The 22,282-nt window shown below is 40.8% G+C and overlaps 1 protein-coding gene across 2 annotated transcripts in view; it reads right to left on the bottom strand.

Moving 5' to 3' along the window:
- Positions 1 to 7,807: 7,807 nt before the first annotated feature.
- The window catches only part of ANO6 (anoctamin 6), a 308,488-nt gene continuing 294,013 nt past the window's right edge, over positions 7,808 to 22,282 (bottom strand). For both annotated transcript variants that reach the window (XM_069229080.1, XM_069229079.1), the window contains exons 19-20: positions 21,512 to 21,617; positions 7,808 to 10,615 (exon numbers count right to left, since the gene is read on the bottom strand). In XM_069229080.1, coding sequence (XP_069085181.1) covers positions 10,409 to 10,615; positions 21,512 to 21,617 — 313 coding nt within the window. In that variant the 3' untranslated portion in view covers positions 7,808 to 10,408. The remainder of the gene's footprint in view (positions 10,616 to 21,511; positions 21,618 to 22,282) is intronic.

The following is a 22,282-nucleotide window of genomic DNA, read 5'->3' as shown; positions in this document are numbered from 1 at the left end:
TCAGAAACAATATAAACTATGCTTAGAAATCTGTACTAAGGGGAATGTCTCCAGTACTAATCCTATGCTAGACAGCATATGCTCTCCTCTGCACTCTGGTGTTTGACTGTGCGTCGCACAAAGCAGCCTATTTGTGTGCTAGATCTGGGAGTGACACCAGCAGCATGCAAAGTTTTGCATAAATGGTGCTGCACTCTGTTTTCTCTTTAATGCAACAATGCACAGCAAAATTTGAAGTTTAATCACATTGTGTGAAATCTTAGTAAACTTGAGCCTGCAGGTTTTTGTGAATAGAACTAGTGTGTACTATAATTACTACCACTAGATGGTGTTTGAGGATTAAACTTCAAGGCCCTTCCTTGCTGTATTTCAATTTCTCACTCGAAATTCCACAATCACGAGCTGTGCACTCTAAACAAGGAAAACGGCTTCTGACTTTTTTTAATGGAGGGGATTATCTAAATTCTAATATGCAGCTGCAGAATTAGGTCACTGCTATCGGTAATGATGCAGCTCATGGCGCCCCTGTCTTGTTTTGATGGCGCACCTGGGCGCCGTGGCGCACAGTTTGGGAACCACTGGTAGTAGAGGGTTTGAGAAGATTAAGTACAATATGTTGGTACAGATTACAAAAGGAAATGTTGTTTAAAAGTTGAAACTGATGTGACCTTTTGGGTGTGCGTCGATACAGTTTTACAGATCCTTGAAATAGGATTGTTTCAAGGTGGAAGAGTTTTTGAATCTGCAGCTGTCTTTCTCGAGTAAATCGTAGTTTGAGAGAGCTCCTGGGATTATTGCCCTGAGGGAAACACACATTAGTTGAGCTTGTCACTTCTGAGCGAAGCATCCTACAAGGTATAGCCCACTATGTGTACTGCTCAAATCAATTCACTATACAAGGGATAAAGTACCCGCTGCGGTACATTATACGGATATTGCTAGTCACCCAGGAGTTCCATAATGATATAGAGGAACGACGCTGAGGGCCTTAGGTCACGGTCGGACTGTCACCAATCAGGCAATCCAACCACCACATTACGACCACGGCGGTAGTGCTGCAGTCAGACAGCCAGTTTTTCCTCTGCAGGACAGTCTGGCAGTGCTGGTGGTCCTAATCCATCACGACCCCCCTCTCTGCCAGCGGTTTCATGGAGGTAAGCCCACCATGAAAAAGCTGGCGGAGACGGGGTGCAGGGTGCCCCGGGGGGGCCCCATCCCAAAGTTCACTGTCTGCTATGTTTCCCCCTGCTGACCCAGTGGGAAACTTGTAATGAGGCCATCGGGGAGGTGGCTGCACTGGCGGACCTACCCATCAGGACTTTGTCAGACAGGCTTTTCCATCCGCCGAAGTTGTAATGACCCCGAGTCCCTTTATAAGGTTGTGGAACTCCGAGGTGAACTGCAATATTCTTATTATGTACTCTAGGGGGTACTTTATCTCGTATAATACAAGGTCACACCATCACCTTTGCCACAAATCACTTAAAACCTTGGTACCTGTCTCTTTGATATGATCGAGCGACCATGTTTGCAAACATGAAGAATAAAAATAAAACCTTGTCAGTTATTTGTTGCAAACAGATATTAGAAATAGTTCAATAGAAGTCACTTAAAAAATAATTAAGTACTACTTTCTAATGGATTAGCCTTAAAAGAGATGTGTATAATCCATCTATTATACACGGGAGTCTGTAATCTATGTCACAAGTCGCCCATTATAAAGAAATATACAGCCTGGTGTTTATGCATAGATTACAGACTCCCGTGTATAATAGATGGATTATACACATCTCTTTTAAGGCTAATCCATTAGTCAACTAATACAATCAATCTAAAGTAACTCAATAAATATAGGAACAGTCTTGTAGTGTGCTGGATCAAACTCAACACACTGAGTAATTTTCATTGGAAAGTAGGGCCAAACACAGAAGAAAAAACACCTGCTTATTCTGTACACTGGTCCTATACTTTGACACAGTGCCACATCCAAACCCAAGCGACCTTTTTGAAAATAAAATAGGAGGAATTACCTATTGCCTCAAAACTAAAACAATAACATTTCTAAAATTAACATTAGCCAACTTTTCTTGTAAAAACAAACCATTCTAATATGAAACACTAGTAAGCTCTGGGACAGGCTAACCCTGTTGGGCGTGGATCCCCACATTGTGGAGCTGCTTCGTTATCTCCACTCAGAAACCAATGCAAATGTGAGGGTTGGGCAGCAGGGGGAAAGAACGGAATTGTTTGAACTAAACAGGGGCATGCGACAGGGGTGTGTTTTGGCCCCTATCCTTTTTTTGTTATATACTAATGGGTTGTATGATTTTGTTAGCTGAAAGATGTAAGGACGCTCCTAAAATCAATGGAAAAAGAATCCCTGTACTGAGTTACGAGGACAATGCTGTTCTTATGGCCCACACTATGAATGGATTACGTAAGGCAGTTAGAGATGAGGAAATATTTATGTCAGCCCTAGACTTAGAGATTAATTGCAGCAAATCACATTTCATGGTTTTTGGTAAGCCATTGAGTAGGGTGGGTGCGCTGTGAATAAAGGAGCAGGTAATTGATATAGTACGATTTCCAGTATTTAGGGGTAAACTTTGAGGACAAGAGCTCCTGAAAACCTTGTATCTCTAAGAGAGGGAGGCTCTTTAACTCCACTGTAGGTGCCATGTTTGAGTTTGCGGCCAGGGAGGGCAACAAACCTATTAAGCCCTTGCTTGAGGTCTATAGGCATAAATACCTGCCAGTTTTGATGTATGGGGCCCCACTCTGGGGCTATACGGATAACAGGGCCCCTGTGATTGAGGAAAATCGGTTTTGTAGAAGACTACTAGGGGTGGGCCAAAATATTCTTGGGTTTCGCTTGCATGTTGATTGGATTTTATAGAAGATGCCATTAAAATAGCTTCCCTTCTATTGTGGATTTCAATCTGGACTAATGAGTTTGCGCCCCTCAACAGGGAAATCCTGCAGGATTGTCTGTTATGTGATCACGCAAAGGAAATTCCCTGGCTGGCTTATGTAAGAAAGGCAGCCAGTGCACTGGGGTGCGCAGATATTTTTGATGCTCCAGAGGGTCTAACCTGTGCGGACAAACGGTGGTTGAAGGAGAACTTCCTAAAAATTCTTGGGGCTGAAAGGGAGGAGGTAGAGCTAAGGAAACAATCAGTGAGGGATTTAATTTTGATAAAGATGTGGGTGGGCCCAGAGGCCTACCTCCTGGAGGTCACAAATGTGTGGGAAAGGACCCTTATTACGCAATTTCATCTGGGAGCAATTAGAAATAATTTGTGTTTCTGTTAGGGCAGTTTGATCAAAATTCCATAAAACTGTGCCCGTGTGATGGTTTATCCCCACAGACCTTAATTCATTTTACTATGTTTTGTGAGTTTTATGCACCTTTTAGGAAACACTATCTAGTCCCTATCCTGAGGGACAGGGGTTTCGTGCAATATCGCCCATCCTTTATGTGGTTGTGTATGACTTCTGATGCGTTGGTGTGGCAAGGGATATGCTCCTTTTTAAAGGGAGCTATAACCTGGAGGAATAGTGTAAATTTTGTTAATTTCGTTTAGTGCTTATATAATTTTCTTTTTTTTTATGGTTGCAGCAAATGAGTATTGTAATTTTGAATGTAATTGTCTTTTTAACTGTTTTTTATGTGCTGTTTATTTATATGTTCTTATGGTTGAAATGTTTTTAACTGAATAAAGTGAGTTGATGATGATGAAACACTTGCCAAATTATTTGCTCCCAAAATAGATTGAAATAAGGACACTGTGAAGGGTTTAAGAATTGGGGCAAAGGGTACAAGGTGTAGAGGTTAAGATTTTGGTGTTTGCCTTAGAAATATAGGGTTAAAGGTATGGGGGTAAGGGTTGGTGGTACAAGGTTAAGGACATAGAATTAAGGATTTAGGGAACAGAGCACATAGTATAGGAACATTTAGTTAGGAATTAAGGGTGACAGTTTATGTGTATATGGTTAAGAGTTTTTGATGTAGGATTAAGAACTTGTTTCATAGAATTAAGGGTGTGGAGTTAGAAGTGTAGGATTAAAGGTTACCTTACATAGGATAAAGGGCATGGTGATAAAGATTTGAGGTACAAGTCTTATTTGTAAGGATTAATGGTTAGTGGTATAGGGTGGGTATATAGGTCATAGTGGTTAGGGGTATGGTTGGGGTTAAGAAACTTGGATTTAGGGTTAAAGGTCTGTTATGTAGTGTTCTCGGTGTGGGGTAAATGTTTGAGGTAATGTGGTTTAGGTGTTAAGGGTATAGGATGAAATTTAAATGACAGTATAGGAGTTTTGTTATAGGGTAACAACAAAGAGTTAAGGATATAGGGTTAAGGGTTTGATGTATAGTGTTAAGGGTTGGAGTAAAGGGTTAACCATTATGATTACATTTGTTTAGTGACAGCATTGGAAAGGCGTACAAGGTGTGTTAATGATTGTTACAATAATTTTTATAACAGTTCAAAATAAAAAATGAAAGTGTTGCTTTTTATAGTAAAACTGCACCAATTTCGTGTCAGTTAAAGACACTACAATTTCACAGTGATGCATTTAGAAGTGTTAACAACATAATTGATGACATTTCTCAGTAAAAATAAACTAACAACATGCAGGTAGGAATTTCTTCATCAGAGAGAAGTAGATCATTATTCACAATTTTGAGAAATAATATTAATTGCTGTAATCCACACGATTACCTGATTAGAAGTTGCCTAGGAGAGGATTGTTACTGGTGTACTCTAGCTGCCACGGTACACATCTTTCAATAATCTTTGAAAGAATAGGGAGGTTTGAGACTGGCTTGCAGTTTTTGATCTGTGTTTACATTTGATTTTGTAAGCAGGGGATGAACATGCCCTAATTAGGGAGGAGTTGATCATTTGGAGCCAGGAGTGAAAGGGCATCAGAGTGATCTTTGGCAAGAGGACGTTTTAAATCTTTGACAAACTTCAATGGCTTTGTATTTGCAAATGGTAGTTTTCAGCATATCTGGAATAATCAGTGGTGAGGACATTCCAGGTGGCCATGGGATTTTTCTTGATGACACCTGGCTTTTCTGTGTCAGAAAAAGGTGATTGGTATTATCTCTAACCTTAATGATTGTGCTTGAAGATTGTTCTAGTGTGAGGCTAGATCATTTAATGTGGATTTTGTAATGTGAGGTCCGGCTTCCTCTGTTTGTTGCTGGTTATGCGGAATAAAGTTTTCTGCAGTAGTTTGAAACATGTCTGAGAGTAGATCTTTAGAAGGAATATTTCACATGGTTTGTTGTACGTTTATTATATTTGTTGTTCATCTGAGTTTAAGGCGATGGACAGAAATGCAAGATTTTATTCTATCTCCTTTTCTGTTTCTATAGTTTTTTTGTATCTTGTTCACCTCATCATTATACTACTTAAAATTTTGGTTGGAGTTAATTTTTTGGTGGGGCTACATTGTTTGGTAGGGGCTAGATTGTTTGGCGAGAGCAAAATTGTCTATGAGAGGAAGAATCTCACATTTGTATTCTGCACTAGCAGTGAGCTCTGCTGGTAGTTTGACTGGGTGGATCTGGCAATCAAGGACATTCCTGTGGGTGTGGTTGAGATCTCCAGAGTTTCCCCAATCTTCCCACTCTGGTTTCAGGTTTCGCATGCAGGGGAAAATTTGAGGTGGAGATTAAGAAAGGAATGAGAAGATGATCTGCTCGTGCAGTTGAAGGGAGAGTGCAGCAACAAGTAGGTGCTTCTCAGCAAAGTTTAGGTCCAAGGTGACCCCATTTGGGAATTTTAGAGATGCAGCACTGGAACAGGTTGTCAGGTAAGAATGACTTTAATGTAGATGAGTAAGAGGCATTATCATTTCCCCATTGCGGGGTGAAGTCTCCAAGGAAAAAGTGGTCACATAAAAAGATGAGTTGGCAATGCTGCATTAAAGAAAATCTTCTGCAAAGCCTTGCTTCTTCCCAGAGGGTGGTAAAGGATATTCAGCCTTGGCAACCATGAGGCACTGGACAAGGGAGGAATGTGGTGAACTTGCTACTTTGAATTTGAAAGGTACTTTGTGTATGAGGAGGCCGCCTTCCCTCTTCATTCTCCATTCTGTCAACGTGGATAATGTTGAGGCCTGAAAGTACTAGGATATCAAATAACCATGAGGAATATGGGGTGAAATCATGGTTCAGGATGAGAGCAGATATGTATGTGGCATTTGAAACAACAGATCTACAGTTTAGGAGGAGAATAATGATGTGATGAGTGGGTGCAGTACAAGAGTGTCTGATGTTCTTGAGATTGCTTGAGCAAACAGATCTTGATTTCTACATTGATCACCTGGTTCACAGGGTGGTAGTAATGTTACATGCGGGGTGATAATTGAATTTCTGTAATACTGTGAAGTGGTGCGTTTACTTGAATGGAAGGATGTACAGAAGAACTGAGGTGGGCGCATATAAATAGGCTTAAAATTTGGTGGGTTTGACAAGCCAATTGGGGAGGGATCTAGGAGTCTTTTTGAGAGAGAGAGAGAGAGCATATATGGTTTGGAGGTCTTACATTTTTTCAGTTAGATGATCCATCTAAGGGGATATAATATTAAGTTCACTGGAGTGAAATGAGAGTAGATGTGTATTAGGGTTGATAGCAGGTGTTTGTAGTGTAGTAGCCGGTGATAAGGCACATTTCACATGGGAATCACGGCCCGCATGGTGAAGACCTCTAGCGGGGAGTCCCTCTCAGTACTGCTTCCTTGGCTTAACCTTGATGAGTTAAGGGGCGGGTTGGTAGGAGGTGGTGAAGGATGGAGTTATGGGAGATACAAGAACTCTATGACTTGGGGCAGTAAAGTCATTGAGGACAGCTATCTCCAAGTCTGTTGAGAGGAGACTGTTAATGGGAACATTTCCTGATGTCTATCAGTGCAATGATAGTTTTAGGTTTTGGTGCGGAGATGCTGGTCACACACCATACGGGCAAATAAGTGAAGGTGAAGGGGTCACGGGATGGTAGACTCTGAGGTGGTATTATCACAGACAACACAGGATGTGTTGGGACTGTTCTCCTTGTGTTATTCCTAGTTCCTGACAGAAGCTTTAAAACACCTTGAAAATGTCAAATAGTGTAGTGCAGATGGGCAGGTTTATGGACTTAATTGTGATCTTCCCATTTTTATTTAATTTTACATGAAGGTTACATACTCGATTTTGGTAACTAGTAATGGTCAGTTAGTTTCCTGTAGGAATTTTACTATTTTGTGACACAGAGAGGAAAGAGCAGAGAGTACCTGTCCAGAAGGGTATGTTGTTTCGGGGTTTACGGTCAGGGTTGGTGTTTGTGTTATTTCATAGTGTTATTAAGACATGTAGGGAAGAGAATCTCTGAGGTATTATTTCCAACAGTCTGAACTGATAGGACAGTCTATTCGTTTTTTGTTGATGTGGCATATATAAATTTATTGTGGGGTACAAAAATTACTAAAGAGAGAAGAAGCACACTGAGAGTAGATCACATGAAGCAAAATGATATGGAGAACATCACACAGAGTAAATGACATGGAATAATACACAACAAAAGTTAATGGTGCAAAATGATGCAGTGAACAATGCATGAGGCAAATCACATGCAGCAAATTATTATGGATCAAATCACAAAGAAAAATGAAATGAATCAAATCACATAGGGAAATTATATTTGAGAGCAACAATATAAACACCTCCTAAAACAGACACACAAACACAGACGTCTTTCTTGACCACGCCTAATTGTGCAGTAGTAATGCCGAACTGTGACAAATAACAAATGAATATTTTAAAATAAACTTTATTTAAACGATAATAAATATAAAGCAATATAAACATATAGAAATGTTCCAAAATTCGTTTCACTGTGGAATTTGTTGACACAGTTCACATTATTTTACAAACAAATTATGAAAAGTTGATTACATTTTTTCCTAATACATATAATAAAGTCAGGGTACATTTTGTATTCCAGAAGGATGAAGAGTGCTGTATATTGACCTCTACAACATAAAAGTTATAAGTCATGCTTTAAAAATGGTGATAAAAATGATCAAACTTTCAAGAAGAATGTAAACATGAAGGTTTTCATACCATTTTTATGTTTGAACATAATTTTGATCAACACGTTGTAGATATAGTGGTTTATACAGTGGCTTTATTTAAAATAGTTAAAATGTAATTAAAAATGCAAATAGTGAAGCTCAAATATACCACAGATATTAGGTATACCACGTTATTTACCACATTATTTACCACAGTACAAGGTTGCATCGTCCAGTGCTAGAGAGCTGTATGAATGGCGGAAAATCAAGTGGGCAAGTGAGCCAGAACCTAACTGAGGGGCATGAGCTTGAAAGAAAGAGACAGTGAATTCTCAGCAAGAATAAATGGAGTTTTTGAAAAATCATTATGCATATGTGAATGACCGAACAGATGTTAAAGCTCGTAGGTAACAGATTTCGCAGTGTTTAGCAAGCGGTTTCTTATAAAACTTTTATAGAACACTTTATGGTCCAAACCAGTACATTTTGCATATATTCTTTTCTATTAGCATGATACAACATAGTTCACTTACTGTACGAAATATCAGCATTCTGTTAAGTTATATTGTCTGGTTTGATTGCATTAAAACATCTCCATGGATATAAAAAAAACAGTCAACAGTTCCTGGATTACTGTGTGCGAGGTTAAGGGGTTCTGTGGCAGGACCCCATGGACAGACTGTGTAGAGGATGAAAGGAAAGTATCCCACTCACACGCCCGATTGATTTTTTAGGGGTTTTCACCGTTTCTCTAATAATGCTTATCTTTGTAGCTGCGCCCCCCAGTAAAGAGAATGGTTGAAGGATGTGAACTCCACAGGCTGCCTCAGCTCTAGCACCTTCCAGAGGGGTGTGCTCGATGTGTGACAAATAAACCATTCAGCTCTGGTCTCCTTCCTGAAGGGCACCTGTCACAGGTCAGCTGTCAGAGTGAGGTTGCAATCAAAGGTTTGATGACGTTCTAGACACTGACTGTGTGCAATAACCTATTTCAGACCCTGTAGCAACAACATTAACTACATGTATCACACACAGGGGCATCTATACAATGGAAATACTCAGATTCTGCTGATTTACATGAGAACATTAAATGTAGTGCTAAATAGACACCTGCGACAGTGCTTTTTATATATATATATATATATGCATACATATATATGTATATGTGTAAATATAAACTTATACATACATACAAATGCATGTATTTAATATTGTATGATTGTATGAACAAAGCATCTAAATACATTTAACAAGTAAGGCAAGAAAGGCAATTATTATTGGCACAGAATTACACTATTTGGTTCAATGTGAATGCTGGGATTAGAAGGCCGGTCTCCTGTTCCAAAGCCAACGATTAAGCCATTGGACAGCATCTCATGTAATGCCTTAGAATATAGGTTGGCACTGTCCTTACAAATCCCTATTTTTAAGTAGGCACTGTCCTTACAAATCCCTATTTTTAATTTGATTCTACCAATAAATGCTACTTTCAACTTATTAAAATAGTGGGAATGCCTAAGCGGCAAGAAGCATGTCAGCATAGGTGGTCCCTTTCATCACTTCTCTCCCATATATTATTCATTCCGCCCCTTTCAGGCAGTTGTCACAGCCAGCTGGATTCAAGTGCACAGTTATGAGTGGTAACAGAAGAGAGGGAATGTGCCTTGAGGACCCTTTTCTATAGTTTGCTATAAGCCACCGGTAAGAGCTTTTCAATGTATTTGGCAACACCAATAATACTTTCTTTCCAAAATTGTCCTTTCAACCAGTAGCCTTGGTTGAAAAGAAAATACAGTATTTCTAATGATGAGCATTGCAAATTGCAAAATTGTATAGTACTGTTAGATTCAGCATTATATTGGTTCCTTCATCTGCAGACTGATTTTCTGTACTGTAACCTGTCCAATTGTAAGGCTTGAGATTAAAGAGCACTGTGATTTACAATATATAAGAGAAAAATATAATTGGCAGAGCAATGGAAGATCTTCCGCATATAATTCTTGCATTGTGATACATCTTTAGATCCATATGTTCAAATGACTTGACGGCACATTTCTATCAATTTGGTAGAATTCTGAGCTAATCAAGAACTTTCAGGTTAACTTGAAGAAACATGAACAAGGAAAATATATTCCTCAAAGCAGATCCAGTCTAGAAGTCTGTGGTGTTCCATGTGATGGGGTCCTTTCTCTGCTTTTGGAATATATGGCGAGAAAATAGTTTACTGTAGTTAAATGTATGTTTCAAAGGCCATTGGTGTGCACTTTGATTCTGAAATGTTTTCATTGGGATCACATTTTGAACGTTCTGAGTCCAATTGAGCTGTCAGCTCCTAATAATTCTAGTCACACTTTTGTCGTGATGTGTCACCAACTCCTTTCAAGATTCTGTCAGCTACCTTTCCCATCTTATTTTTCATGATTGTAAGATGACTCTCATGCAAGAGTTTTTGCCTCAGGTACTTCTCTCTCTTGATCTTGTCTTTGGTTTCCTTGGAGGTGTCTGGAATGATGTAGGCGATGATGAACTTCACAGAATATACAACATGCTGACAAAATTAAAGAAGAGATTCTAATTAGTCACTGAGTAATAAGATACAATAATTAAGACACAAGTGAAGTGCATCGTAAATCAGAACTATGCAACATGGAATTGGTTAACCTGGCTGATAGGCTCCCATCCGGAGTGAGACATTTGGTGCTATTGTGGAGCTCACGTCCAATGACTCATGCATGGCTGGCCAGGTAAATCCTGTTTCGTTAGATGCTGGTCTGATTGTATATTCCCATGACTGCATAGTTTTCATGTCTTGAGGGGTGCACAAGGGAAACGTTTGGATGGGTAGGACTGAATCTCAGTCTTGTTTCTTAGATTCCATAGAATGGCACGATGCATGGACAGCAGTAACAGAATTACAGATTGTGAGGAGTCTGAATTTGGTGAAGAAGGAAAACCTGTGTCATCCTAAGTATTAGGGAGGCCAAACAACTATTACACATGTGCTTTGTTGGAATAATGTGTGGTTTAGGGATTGAAAAGGCCTGACACTTGTATACCTATAGGAATGCACCGAGTGTGGCAGCACATACCAGCAGATGTAAACATATGAGGAGTCCAGAGATCTGCCCTGGTTTGGAGTGTAGGGACCTTTTCCAGATAAAGTAAGAGAGATTGCACAGAGTTTCCAGGGAGACGAGGTCTCCTACCTCAATAAATTTGCATTAGAATACAGTGCACCTGCACACCTGCACTGCCAGTGCTGCCACAGCCAGTGTGGTCAGTACTGATAGGTTAAACACAGAGATTAGTTTCAGTCACTAATTACTCTGGGTCACATTCCATCCTATCAGTTTGTAGCTCATCTATCCTACTGGAGGCAGGGACCAATCACATGCAAATCAATCTTCGACCTGCAGCAGAAGGGATAGTCCAGCCTGAACGGATAGAGATGGACGTAACCTACTAGGAAGGAAGGATGAATGTTGTCCTCGCCCATGCGTGAGCACGAAGTGACAGCACTTTCCAGTGCACGTGAGTTGGTGAGAGAGGTGAAAGTGTTCTTTCAGAACCTAGAGGATTTCTCTAAGATTGATGCTAGAGTTCAAAGCTTGTATGCGTGCCGCTCTGAGGGCCTCCCTGCAGGGGTCTGGTTGGTTCTAGAACTCCTGGCATTGGGCCAAGAAAGGGAAGGTCTTAGCATCAAGTGGTATGTTTTGGAAGGTGGACAGAACTTATGGGGACACATGTAAGTATTGTAAGGTCTATCACTAGGCAAGATCAGAGGCAAGAGTGGACAACATTACTAAAAGATATTGACAAAGCCAATAGCCCTTGCATTTCCAAGACTGACTGGCTTTGCCAAAGTTGCTTTAATATCCTTCTGCTCAACTTCAGCCTCTTCACACAGTTTGACTGTAATGTGCACCCTTAGTAAGAACCACTATTGTCGAGGTTGTGTTAGTTTTTTTATTTTCCTCTCACAGATGGAATGTGATGCACACAGACTTTACAGAAGGCGGGGGCCTGGATGGATCTGTCACTCTGCTGTGTGTTTGTAAGGGTATTCTTGTCTCACAGTCTGTGGTTACTCTGTTGGCAGCAGTTGTGACTCCTTCAGTCTCCCACCTTTTTATGTGGTATGAAACAAAGGTCTGTAGAAGGAGGTGTGCCCATCACACCCAGACTACAGACAGCTATCACCCCACCTCCCTTACCAGACTTTTGGATTTGAGGGTCACCATTAGACTTCGATGAGAGGCTTGCTTAGTTTTAGAAGGGCGCCGTTACACCTCCAACTAAGAGTAGTGCTCTTACTGTCAAGTAGGAAGTGCCTGTGAAGTTCTAGCATGGGTATCAGCGACAAGGCTTGTTAAGAGAATAATTGTTTTCTACACTGCTTTAAACACTACCGCAAACAATAAGATCTAGGGCCAAAACAAGGACAGCAGACAAATTAAGTGGTTCTTTTTAACATCTGAACCATAAGTATGGGACTCTAAACCTGAACTGACGGAGGTTAAACTGCATATTTTATCAATTTATAAGGAGAGCTCTTTGCTGGAATTTTCCAAGTTCTGCTTTAGGGCTCTGTTTATAACCTGACATACACCTCATATTGAAACAAGCAGTGGCAAAGCTAAAACGATGCACCTTTATGAACTACTGACTTTTGTTTATTCTGTGCAGCATGCGCATTACTAAGTAATGACGTACAATTTCTTAAATTAATCAATTCGGATTGGTGAACAAAAATAAAATGAAATTGAAGCAGCACAGAAGTGTTTCAACGCAGGGGAGAGGAATGCAATTGGCTGGTTGGCCTTCAAAAAATATATATTAAAAAAGACAATGGGGTGCAGGGACAACAGAAGAGCAGATGGGGGACCAATCAAATACAAATACAGCTGGGTGGAGTGGAAAAGCAGCAACTGAGGAAGAGAACAACACGGGTGGGGGAAGAAGCACATGATGGTGGCAGCAACATAGTGGACATGTAGAGAAGTACTTGAGGGAGAGAGCGATGTGTGGTATGGGGAGTCTGGTTGGGGAGCAGCACACAAGCAAGAGAAAAAGATGGATCAGGGGGAGAAGAACAGGAGAGAGAGCAGAAAAAGACATACACCCTCATAGAGTACTTAACCAAAAAAAAACAAAGGTGGTTTCCTAAAAGTGAGCAGGGAAAGTATACAAGTCGGTCAAGCAAAAGGATGGTAAAGAGGCTATGCCTCAGGGAGTGGACAAGCACAAGTAGAGGATAGCAAGCCAACAAATAAGAAGCAAGCAAATGAGAGAGACAATGAAACCAACCATTGGTGAGCAGTTAGTGGCCTGTAAGACCACCATACATTCTTGGTAAGCACACAATAGGTATTTTTCAACCAGACAGCTTGCTCTATCTGGTAAGGGAGACTTACAACAAAGTAGTTCACTGATTGTAAGAAATGGAAAGAATACCAATCCAATAAAAAAACATGGCAAAACCGCTACGCTACAGGGGAGAGATGAACACAGGAAGAGGAACGGACGTAGCTGAAGAAGAATCAAGCAAATGAGATTGCCAAGAAACTCGAACCAGTGATAAGCAATGGGCTGACCCAAAACCCACTTTAAATATTCAGACAATACACAAGTGCTAAGGTTGTCTGTAGGTGAGACATAAAAAGCAACTACCAATCCCTAAATTCACAGTGCTTTTGGATGCCAAAGCCAGGACTGTCTAAAGATGTCACATGTTGTCTTCCATTTATCACATGTTTGTACACTTCAGTGCAATGCCCTAAATTGAATGGGATATGCCCACAAATGGGTCCTGTGCACAATGTGCCACTGGAACCAAGCTACACTCAACTGATAAGGGTGTAAGTTATCTTGGGTTTCTTATGTTATGGTTTAGGGAGGAATTAATGTTGCAGTTTCGACTGGACCTTTTGGAGCAATGACATGAATGATTTGCATATGGATGGGTCCAAACTGAGGTGGCATGGGGTACAAGATAATGATGGACTGGGATGTTAACTGAGTAATTACTAGTGGCTGAGATTAAATCAATCATTCTATCAATTACTTTTTTCATACTTGAGTCCGACACCCTAAGTGAAAGTGATAGGCCCAGATGTGGACACCGAGCACCCTGTGCCACTGAAACCAAGCTATACCTGATACCTGCCTGATATGAACCCTAATAATGACAAAATTGGTTTGGGGTTTCCTGTGTTCCAGTTCAGGAAGGACCTAGCTGGCAGTTTGGGTAGGCTGTCCCTATTGGAAGAATACTGGTGGGTGCAAACTGAGGTGACATGGTGTGCAAAATAAGGATGGGCTGGGATGCAACTCCCTGGTATTTACCAGTGGATAAGAATAATTCAAGCATTACATCCTTCACTTTTTTGTATACTTCTGAAGGGGGACACTGAAGCACCTGCCTCACATTTTTTCGGGTAATCTCAGATTGGAGCTACAGTGTGGGCCAACACACATATGGGCACACTGAGCATCATAGATCCATCCCAAATGTACCTTATGCACTAAAATAGGGGCAGCCAATGTAGTCCACATAGCTATTATCTGGTTCCAGGTTAAAACGCTTTCAGCAAATGCTTTATCTTTCTGCTGACATTTACCAAGCAGGGACTTGTAGATACACTTTTTCAATGAAAAGTCATGATCTACAGGTTTAAGCATGTTTAGAGCCGTTGTGTGCAAAAGGGCAGACTGGTAGTTGCCTCTGGCATGTCTTTCATTTAAATTGTTCTTCTCTATTTGCACGATGTTCATGTCAGTATATGAGTCATTATAATGCACTTACCTATCAGAGGAAATTGTCTTATTTTTCTGAACTCTAGTGACAGCAGAAGACCCAGTTTCCTTGTGCATCCAACAGAACTATCACAAATCATTACAACAGTAGACCTTTAATTGATTCTACCATGATAACACAAAGGATTGATTAGTACGGGTTCCCTTTAACTGTATGCTTAATGTTTAAAGCTGCGAATCCTATCTGGTGTAGAACTCAGGAATAATTAACCTTCTCAAGCCTATTGTCGGGGATTAGACAACCTTCAGCTTTTAAGGTATGAGCTGGATCAAGGCAAGTGATAAGAAGGTCTCCTTGGAGCCGATTACTCCACAGAAATTATTGCAATTCCTCGAGATGAGTGGAAAACATCATCTGAGAGCAATGGAGTGCCTGATAGCACACCCCAGTAGGTAATACTGGCATTAAAAAGGGCGATTCCCAACTTCTTTTAAGTAAAATGTGCAAAGGTTCTGGAGAAGAAATATACATCTGTAGTAACTAGTTATTTGGTTTACCATAAGGACTCAGTTATCCCTTTAATAAAAAGTGCTGTTATCACCAATCCTTTTTAACTGTACTCATTTTACCACACATAAACAGAAGAAAAGTGGAGTAAATCATACCAAGCTGTGCACTTGCAACCGTTCTGCAGGATGTACCACGTACTATGCTTTCTGTGCGAGACCTAATGATGACCTTCCCTAGCAGTCAACTAATAAAGACTTTAAACAAAAAATAGAAAGCAATTAGAATGTAATTAATATTTTTAGAATGCTGTAAGAGTTCCTGCGGATTTAAGGAGACAGCTGAAGTAACTGATTTTGTTCCTCTTGGACAACTGTTCAAGAAGTCTTTGTCATTTCATCCCACTGATAAAGATAAAAGGAGTAACAGTCTGTATGGTCCCAACACTCTATATGTTTGGTAAGTTGGCGGCACATATCACCAGAAATTACTATAACATCTTCCACTGCACATAACTATTTCCCTTACTCAAGACACTGGAGGCGGATCTTACTTTCGCGGAGGTACAGACAGCAGTCTCCAAACTTAACTCGGGGAAAACACCGGTACCCAGTGGTCTACCAGTGAAAGTTTACAAAAAGCAGGCTGACATTCTGGCTCCCAACCTATTAAAATTATTCCAAACAGCCCGAAAGGAAGGGATTCTTCCTCCAGAACTATGTAAAGTTGTTATATACAAAACAGGTAAGGAACCTACTGAATGTAGCTCTTATCGGCCGATCTCTTTGCTCAATAGAGAAATAAAAGTGCTAGCCACTATCTTAGTCACTCAGCTCCTGCATGTTTACTCCCCCGTGGTCCATAAAGACCAATCAGGTTTCATGCCCAAGCGATTCACCAGGGGGTAACCTCCGCAGGCTCCATAACTGGATGTCAGAGGTCCAGTGTTTGTTTCTCTTGATGCCGAAAAGGCCTTTGATGCGGTACACTGGCCTTTCATGACGCAAACACTGAAGAGTATGGGGTCTGGTCCGCAGTTCCTGTCCTGGGTTAACTTGCTTTATAATGAGCCCATAGCGGAGGCAACAGTCAATGGCATCCAATCTGCAAAGTTTCCTATAAAGAGGGGAACTCAATAAGGCTGCGCCCTGACTCCCCTCCTGTTCACCTTGACCCTGGAACCACTGGCATGCTTGGTGTGCTCACACCCAGACATAAAAGGATTTCATGTACGTGGTTCCCCGATTCCGGAAGAAAAAATATCCTTTTATGCGGATGATATCCTCTGGTATTTGACCCAACCAGAGCTATTGCTTCAGACGGTCTTCCAGGGTATACGATAAACTGGAGTAAATCAGTTCTCTTCCCCACCAGGGGTTTTCATGACCAGACAGGGCTCCCAGGGCAACTACGGGTAATGCAAGGTTGATTTCAGTATTTGGGAATATATCCTAAGCTCGAACAAGGAAAATCCATTGACTAGGAAAGTACTGGCAGGCTTCCATACAGATTCTGACCATTGGACAATGCTCCTCCTTACCATACTAGGTAGGGCTGCGCTATTCAAAATGATCACCCTTCTGAAACTCCTATATTCTCTACAAAATACCTGCTACCAAATTCTGGACGACATTTTTGTCAAAATTGATGATACACTTGTGGAATACTGCCCACCCTAGGATAGCCCTGCATATATTACAGCACAATTCCTGTAACAATGGGATAGCCCTCCCAGATCTCCGGGCCTAACATTGGACCTCCCACTTGATTGCAATAAATGAATGGAGCCACCTAGGAGGAGACCATCCCACTTATGCATTATAATACACACAATTCCAGGTACGCCTGTATCATCAGTATCTCTATGGAGGGAAGGGAACAAGCAACTTGCTCCCAGCCACTAAAGTAGCTATCGAGGCATGGCGTAAGACCACTAAATGTCTGGGATGGGCACACAGGGTCACTCAGGAAGCCCCATTGTGGATGGGAGGGTTCCTCAAGGAAATTGGGAAACAGAGTATTTGCAGCCTGGGACTGTATTGGCATTTCCAAGGTAGGGGACCTCCTTGAAGGTGGAACGCTGATGCCTTTCTGATCCCTCCAGAGATAGTTCCAACTTAGTGAAACAAAGCACAACTCACTTATGCCTAGACAGAGGAAAATATTCCCATAGCTCCTCCAAAATATTCCCCACTAGAGGGTAGACTTCAAATGGAGGAAATAATGGGAAAAGCTGTCTACGTTGTTTAGAAAACCACTAACAATAATATTCCTGACACGCTCCTGAAACTTAGAAACAGGTGGGTGACTGAAGTAGGTGTATTTGATGATCTGGACCTGGGATGCTGCACTAATATTCCTGTGGAAGGCGGTGATAAAATCCAGGCTGAGACTTATCAGTATAAAATTTTACACTGGATCTATTATGACAGAACTCGGATTCACATAATGGGCAGGGTGACTTCCCCAAAATGTCTGAGATTCAGAGAGCCGTGCGGTGATTTTTTCCATACGGTGTGGACATGTCCCTTCATACACACATACTGGCATAAAATATTACTAGAAGTTTGTACTCGTAGGCATACCTAATGACAGACTTCCCGCGGATGAAACTAATATTCTGTAACCTGGGCCTAGTGATTGTGAAGTGAGATCTGGTTAAACACTGAAGGGCCCCTAACACACCTACAATGTCTGAATGGAAAACAGGCATGGACCTTTACATGGTTGTAGAAAGAGTTACCTACAAGAGTAGGGGATGCCCCCATAAGTTCCGCAAAGTATGGGGTAGTTGGATTGATTACTATGGTCTGGATGTGCAATATGTTGTTGATGATATGCCTTTTTTTCAGGATCATTAATCCAAACTGTCTGACTCATTGTATAGGTCGATTTAATGCAGCATTATTATTATCTCTTCTATTCACTGTATTAATGCATGACAAATTATTTGGTGTGATGATGGACTTCCGTTTTGTGTCCTTTATTGATGTTGAGCACTGGTTAGTGTCCCTGTTGTTCTATTTCATAAAATCAAATAAAAATATTTAAAAAGAAAAGCATTTCCCTTACTGGTGTGTTGGCATTTCATATTTTTATAAAAACCTACCTTGCAGATACAAAAGGCAGGAGTAACAATATTTCTCTATAAACTCTGAAATAGCAAATCACTTGTGTGAGGAGGTTGCAACTTGGGTTAGTTGCATGTAATAAAAGGAGTACACCTTTCCTCTAAGAAAATATATATTATGATATGCACAGATCTGTTTACATTGAATAGCAAATGATGCAGTGTATATGAATACAAAAGATGCATGAAAAGTTGCATTGTCTTTGGACTGTGTGAAGTGCAGCTTTTCAATATCATCACTGGCAGAGTTTCATGGACGTGTGACTATAGGGACTACACCTATACTGTAAGCAAGGTGCTGGTATTATATGGCAGGGGCGGACCAAATTATGTGGCAGCGTTGACTAAATTATGCAACAAGAAAAGGAAAATTATGCGGCATAAGGCTGTACATTTTGAAATACTATTACTTCAATATTTTGTCATTTTTACACATTATCACTGTCCGAGCAAAGGTTTCACATCATTAGCATCAGTTTGACATCGAAATACAGCAATAAACAAAAGAAAGGTAACCATTCATCATTCTGAAGGGCATTCCACTGTGTGCCAACACATGTAACTGCTTTCTATGGTCTGAGAGAGCACCTGTCGCCTAGCAATTATGGGACTCCCCAGGAAAGGGGTTTTGATGCGCCTGCATGTTGGTAGTCAGGAGTACATGTTTTAATTGGGCAGACCTTGTGTGCCTCCACAAAAAAAGTTCTTACCCCATACACAGCTGTGATCCTTTGTTTTATTTATCGAGCTGTCTGTGCTTGATTTTTCAGGGGCACACATATGCCTTTTTAATGCTTTTAAAGTGTTTTATATAACTAGATAAATTATGTTGTTTTTCTCTGGCAGCAGCACAGATGGGAGAAGGGCAGTCATTAAAGTATATGGATTGTTAGGTCTTGCTTGACAGTGCATTCATGAGCCGGACCTATGGGCATTATGAATGCTTGTTTAATAACATTTGATGCGTTCGAGCCATAAACCATTTTTTGTGTTGAAATCTGCAGATTTTGCAGCAGATGATGGAATGTGTGGCAAATACGTAAAATCTATACTTATGTAGAAAACCCTGCAGCTGCGTAATTGCATCATTCCAGTGGACTGGCTTTAAGCACTTCCCAACACACTTTGAGATTTTTCTCAGGGTATAAAAGATCATCAAAAGTTCAGGACTACCAATCCGAAGCTTGTTTTAATTGTTGATCAGAAAATGAGGAGATTTAAGATCTAACCCCAGTGTTGCTGAATAAGGCATGGCCAAGGTAAGTCTCTCCTTAAGTAGGCGGAGCTATAGTGCTGTTGTCTAATAGTGCAATTGTCCAAAGAGAAGGTCATTCTTACATATTATCTCTCGGATACCAAATATTTGACAACTCCGGCTTCCCTACTTATTAAAAACGTGTGATCCTGGTTGCATCTCTTAATTTTGAGTCTTAGCACTCTTATCTGGCAACATAGTGAGCTTTGTCACACAGACGGAGCTCCACTAAGCATTTATTGTTAAACAAATTGTGCAATAGTTGGAGTGCTTAGTTTGGAGTGTTGTGATTAAATATGTCCTCCCTCATTTCTTATCCTGTTCTTTTCTCTGCAACAATACTGAGAATCATTTTTTAAAAGGGACAGTCAAAATTAAACAAACCACTTGTGTTCTCCCAGAAAGTCTGAACTCTGTGCATATGTAGTCACAAAATAACAGTCCCTTAATTGTATCTCTTCACGGTGTTGTCTGGTGGGTGCCTTACAATGTGTTTGACACGTTTTGGCCAGTTTGCTCTAGGCCTCTTCAGGACTGAGGAAGGGTATGCACATTAACTAATGTTTTTGCTCATTTTAACAAGGTCTTGTTTGTGTGACAGAAGCTCTCATGAGCACTAAATGGTGCAAACAAGGGATGCACCTATGGTCAAGCTTGTAAGAGACTGGCGACCAGCCTGCTAAATCTTCTGGCAAGGGGTAATATATCCCGTTGAAGTAACAGCTCAGCCAAACAGGCTGCATCTTCGTGTTGCTGGTAACAATAGAAAGGTTACTACTGGGTGACTTATGTGCTGAATCTGTCCTGCTAAAGCCATTTGAATTTTATATGTTTTGTATGTAGACTAAGCTCTAGAATGGTATATGGGCTCAACCCTACTATACTTTAGTTAATGTCAAAATGGTCATCAGATTTAAAAAAAAAATAAGTTGGCGCACTAGGAGCACAGTAAAAATAATAGAATTGCCCGGCTACACTTAGCTGCTGCTGGCCAAAGGAAAGGAATACATAAAATGAGAGGAGAGAAAAGCAGCTGGGACTGCATTATAGATCCTTTCGGGCAATTGCAGTTTCAAGAGTTCCCGTCTGAGAAAGGAAAAGCAGCAAAATAAACAAAAGCATTCTATAAATAAAATATATTGAAAAAATGCAACTACATTAAAGTACAATTAAAAACGTTTTTAAAAAGGATTACTTTTTAATGTAGTCTACATGCGCAAAATGCAATGTCAGCTGATGGACAACTCTATCAACCAATGATGAAAGCTCAACAGTGGGCAATGGCTGAAAAAGGGACTGTCTAGAGCTATATATATGTACTATGCATGTATTTAGGTGTATGCTGTATGATGACACAAGGCTCTCACCAGACAGCTAAAGTATTACCCCCTTTTCTGATTTCATTAAAGGACCCTGCCCTTCTACATGCCCCTCTCCTATAGAAGCATAACAGGATGGGACGGAGTGGGGATTCATGTACAATTTTTTAATGTCTGTAACAACTGGTATTTCTATATGTGTACTGGCAATTCCAACCACACCCCGTTCTTTTTACATGCATTATCAGAGCAAGGAAAAACAAGTTACTTTTATAGCTTTATAAAAGTGGAACAGATCAGTGGTGGCAGGGCGTCATGCTCTGATTAACTGAAGAAATACAACAGTTTAAAATGATTATAACAGTGCATGCAAGATGGCAATCATGGTGGGTTTTACCCTCCTGCCACAAATTACCCTCTTGAGATTATTTCCTGAGACATTTGGTAACCTATTACAACAGAAAAAGGTCCCTTACCTCAACAACAATAAGAAAAGACAGTTTAGCTGCGATCACGTGCCAGTAATACATATTGTGCTCATATTCATACTGGTGTCCAGGAGGGTAACGGAAATCGCGGTACCTGAAAAGAATCAGAACTAGAGTAGTCAGTATGTATACATCACTAAGTGATTTCCAGTAAAGAGCGGCGGCTGGCATGCATGCGGGGGGGGGCAAATGTGGTGTTGGTGAGTGCACGCATGCAAGGTGATGGGTGTGTGCAAATAAAAAGAAATAACACTTCCCTTGCTTGCTGCACGATGTCCCCCGTAATCCTCGCTCCAGTCTCAAGCAAATTCCCTTAAGCAATCCTGGCGCTGCTTTCATGCTGGTAACCAGTATGAAAGAAGCATCAGGATTGGAGAGAGCGGCCTCTCAGCACTTTTAAGAGCACTGGAGGCCTGTGCTTTCTCTAACCTAGCTGCCTTCATGCAGCTAGGTTAGAGAAGTTTAAAGTCTGCATTTTGGGCTGGTCGTCGCAAGACTGCCGGCCAAAAAGACATGCACACTTTAAACTGTGCACAGCTCAATGCTGCCGCTGAGCGCAGTGTCCATGCCTCGCCTTAAACTCGGTTCAGGACGGGAGGTTGGAAAATAAAATGGTAATACATTAACTTAATTACCATTTTATTTATCCCGGGAGCGGGGACAATTTAGACATAGGGGTGATTCTCCTCTGCCCTAAAGGAGGAGCTGCCGATGCCAGTAAATAACACTTTTATGGAATATCAGCAGCCTGAGCCATTG

Source organism: Pleurodeles waltl, chromosome 4_1 (assembly GCF_031143425.1).
Source record: "Pleurodeles waltl isolate 20211129_DDA chromosome 4_1, aPleWal1.hap1.20221129, whole genome shotgun sequence".
Taxonomy (NCBI): Eukaryota; Metazoa; Chordata; class Amphibia; order Caudata; family Salamandridae; genus Pleurodeles; species Pleurodeles waltl.
Note: the sequence above shows the minus strand (reverse complement) of the source record. Positions and strands in the feature narration are given on the sequence as shown.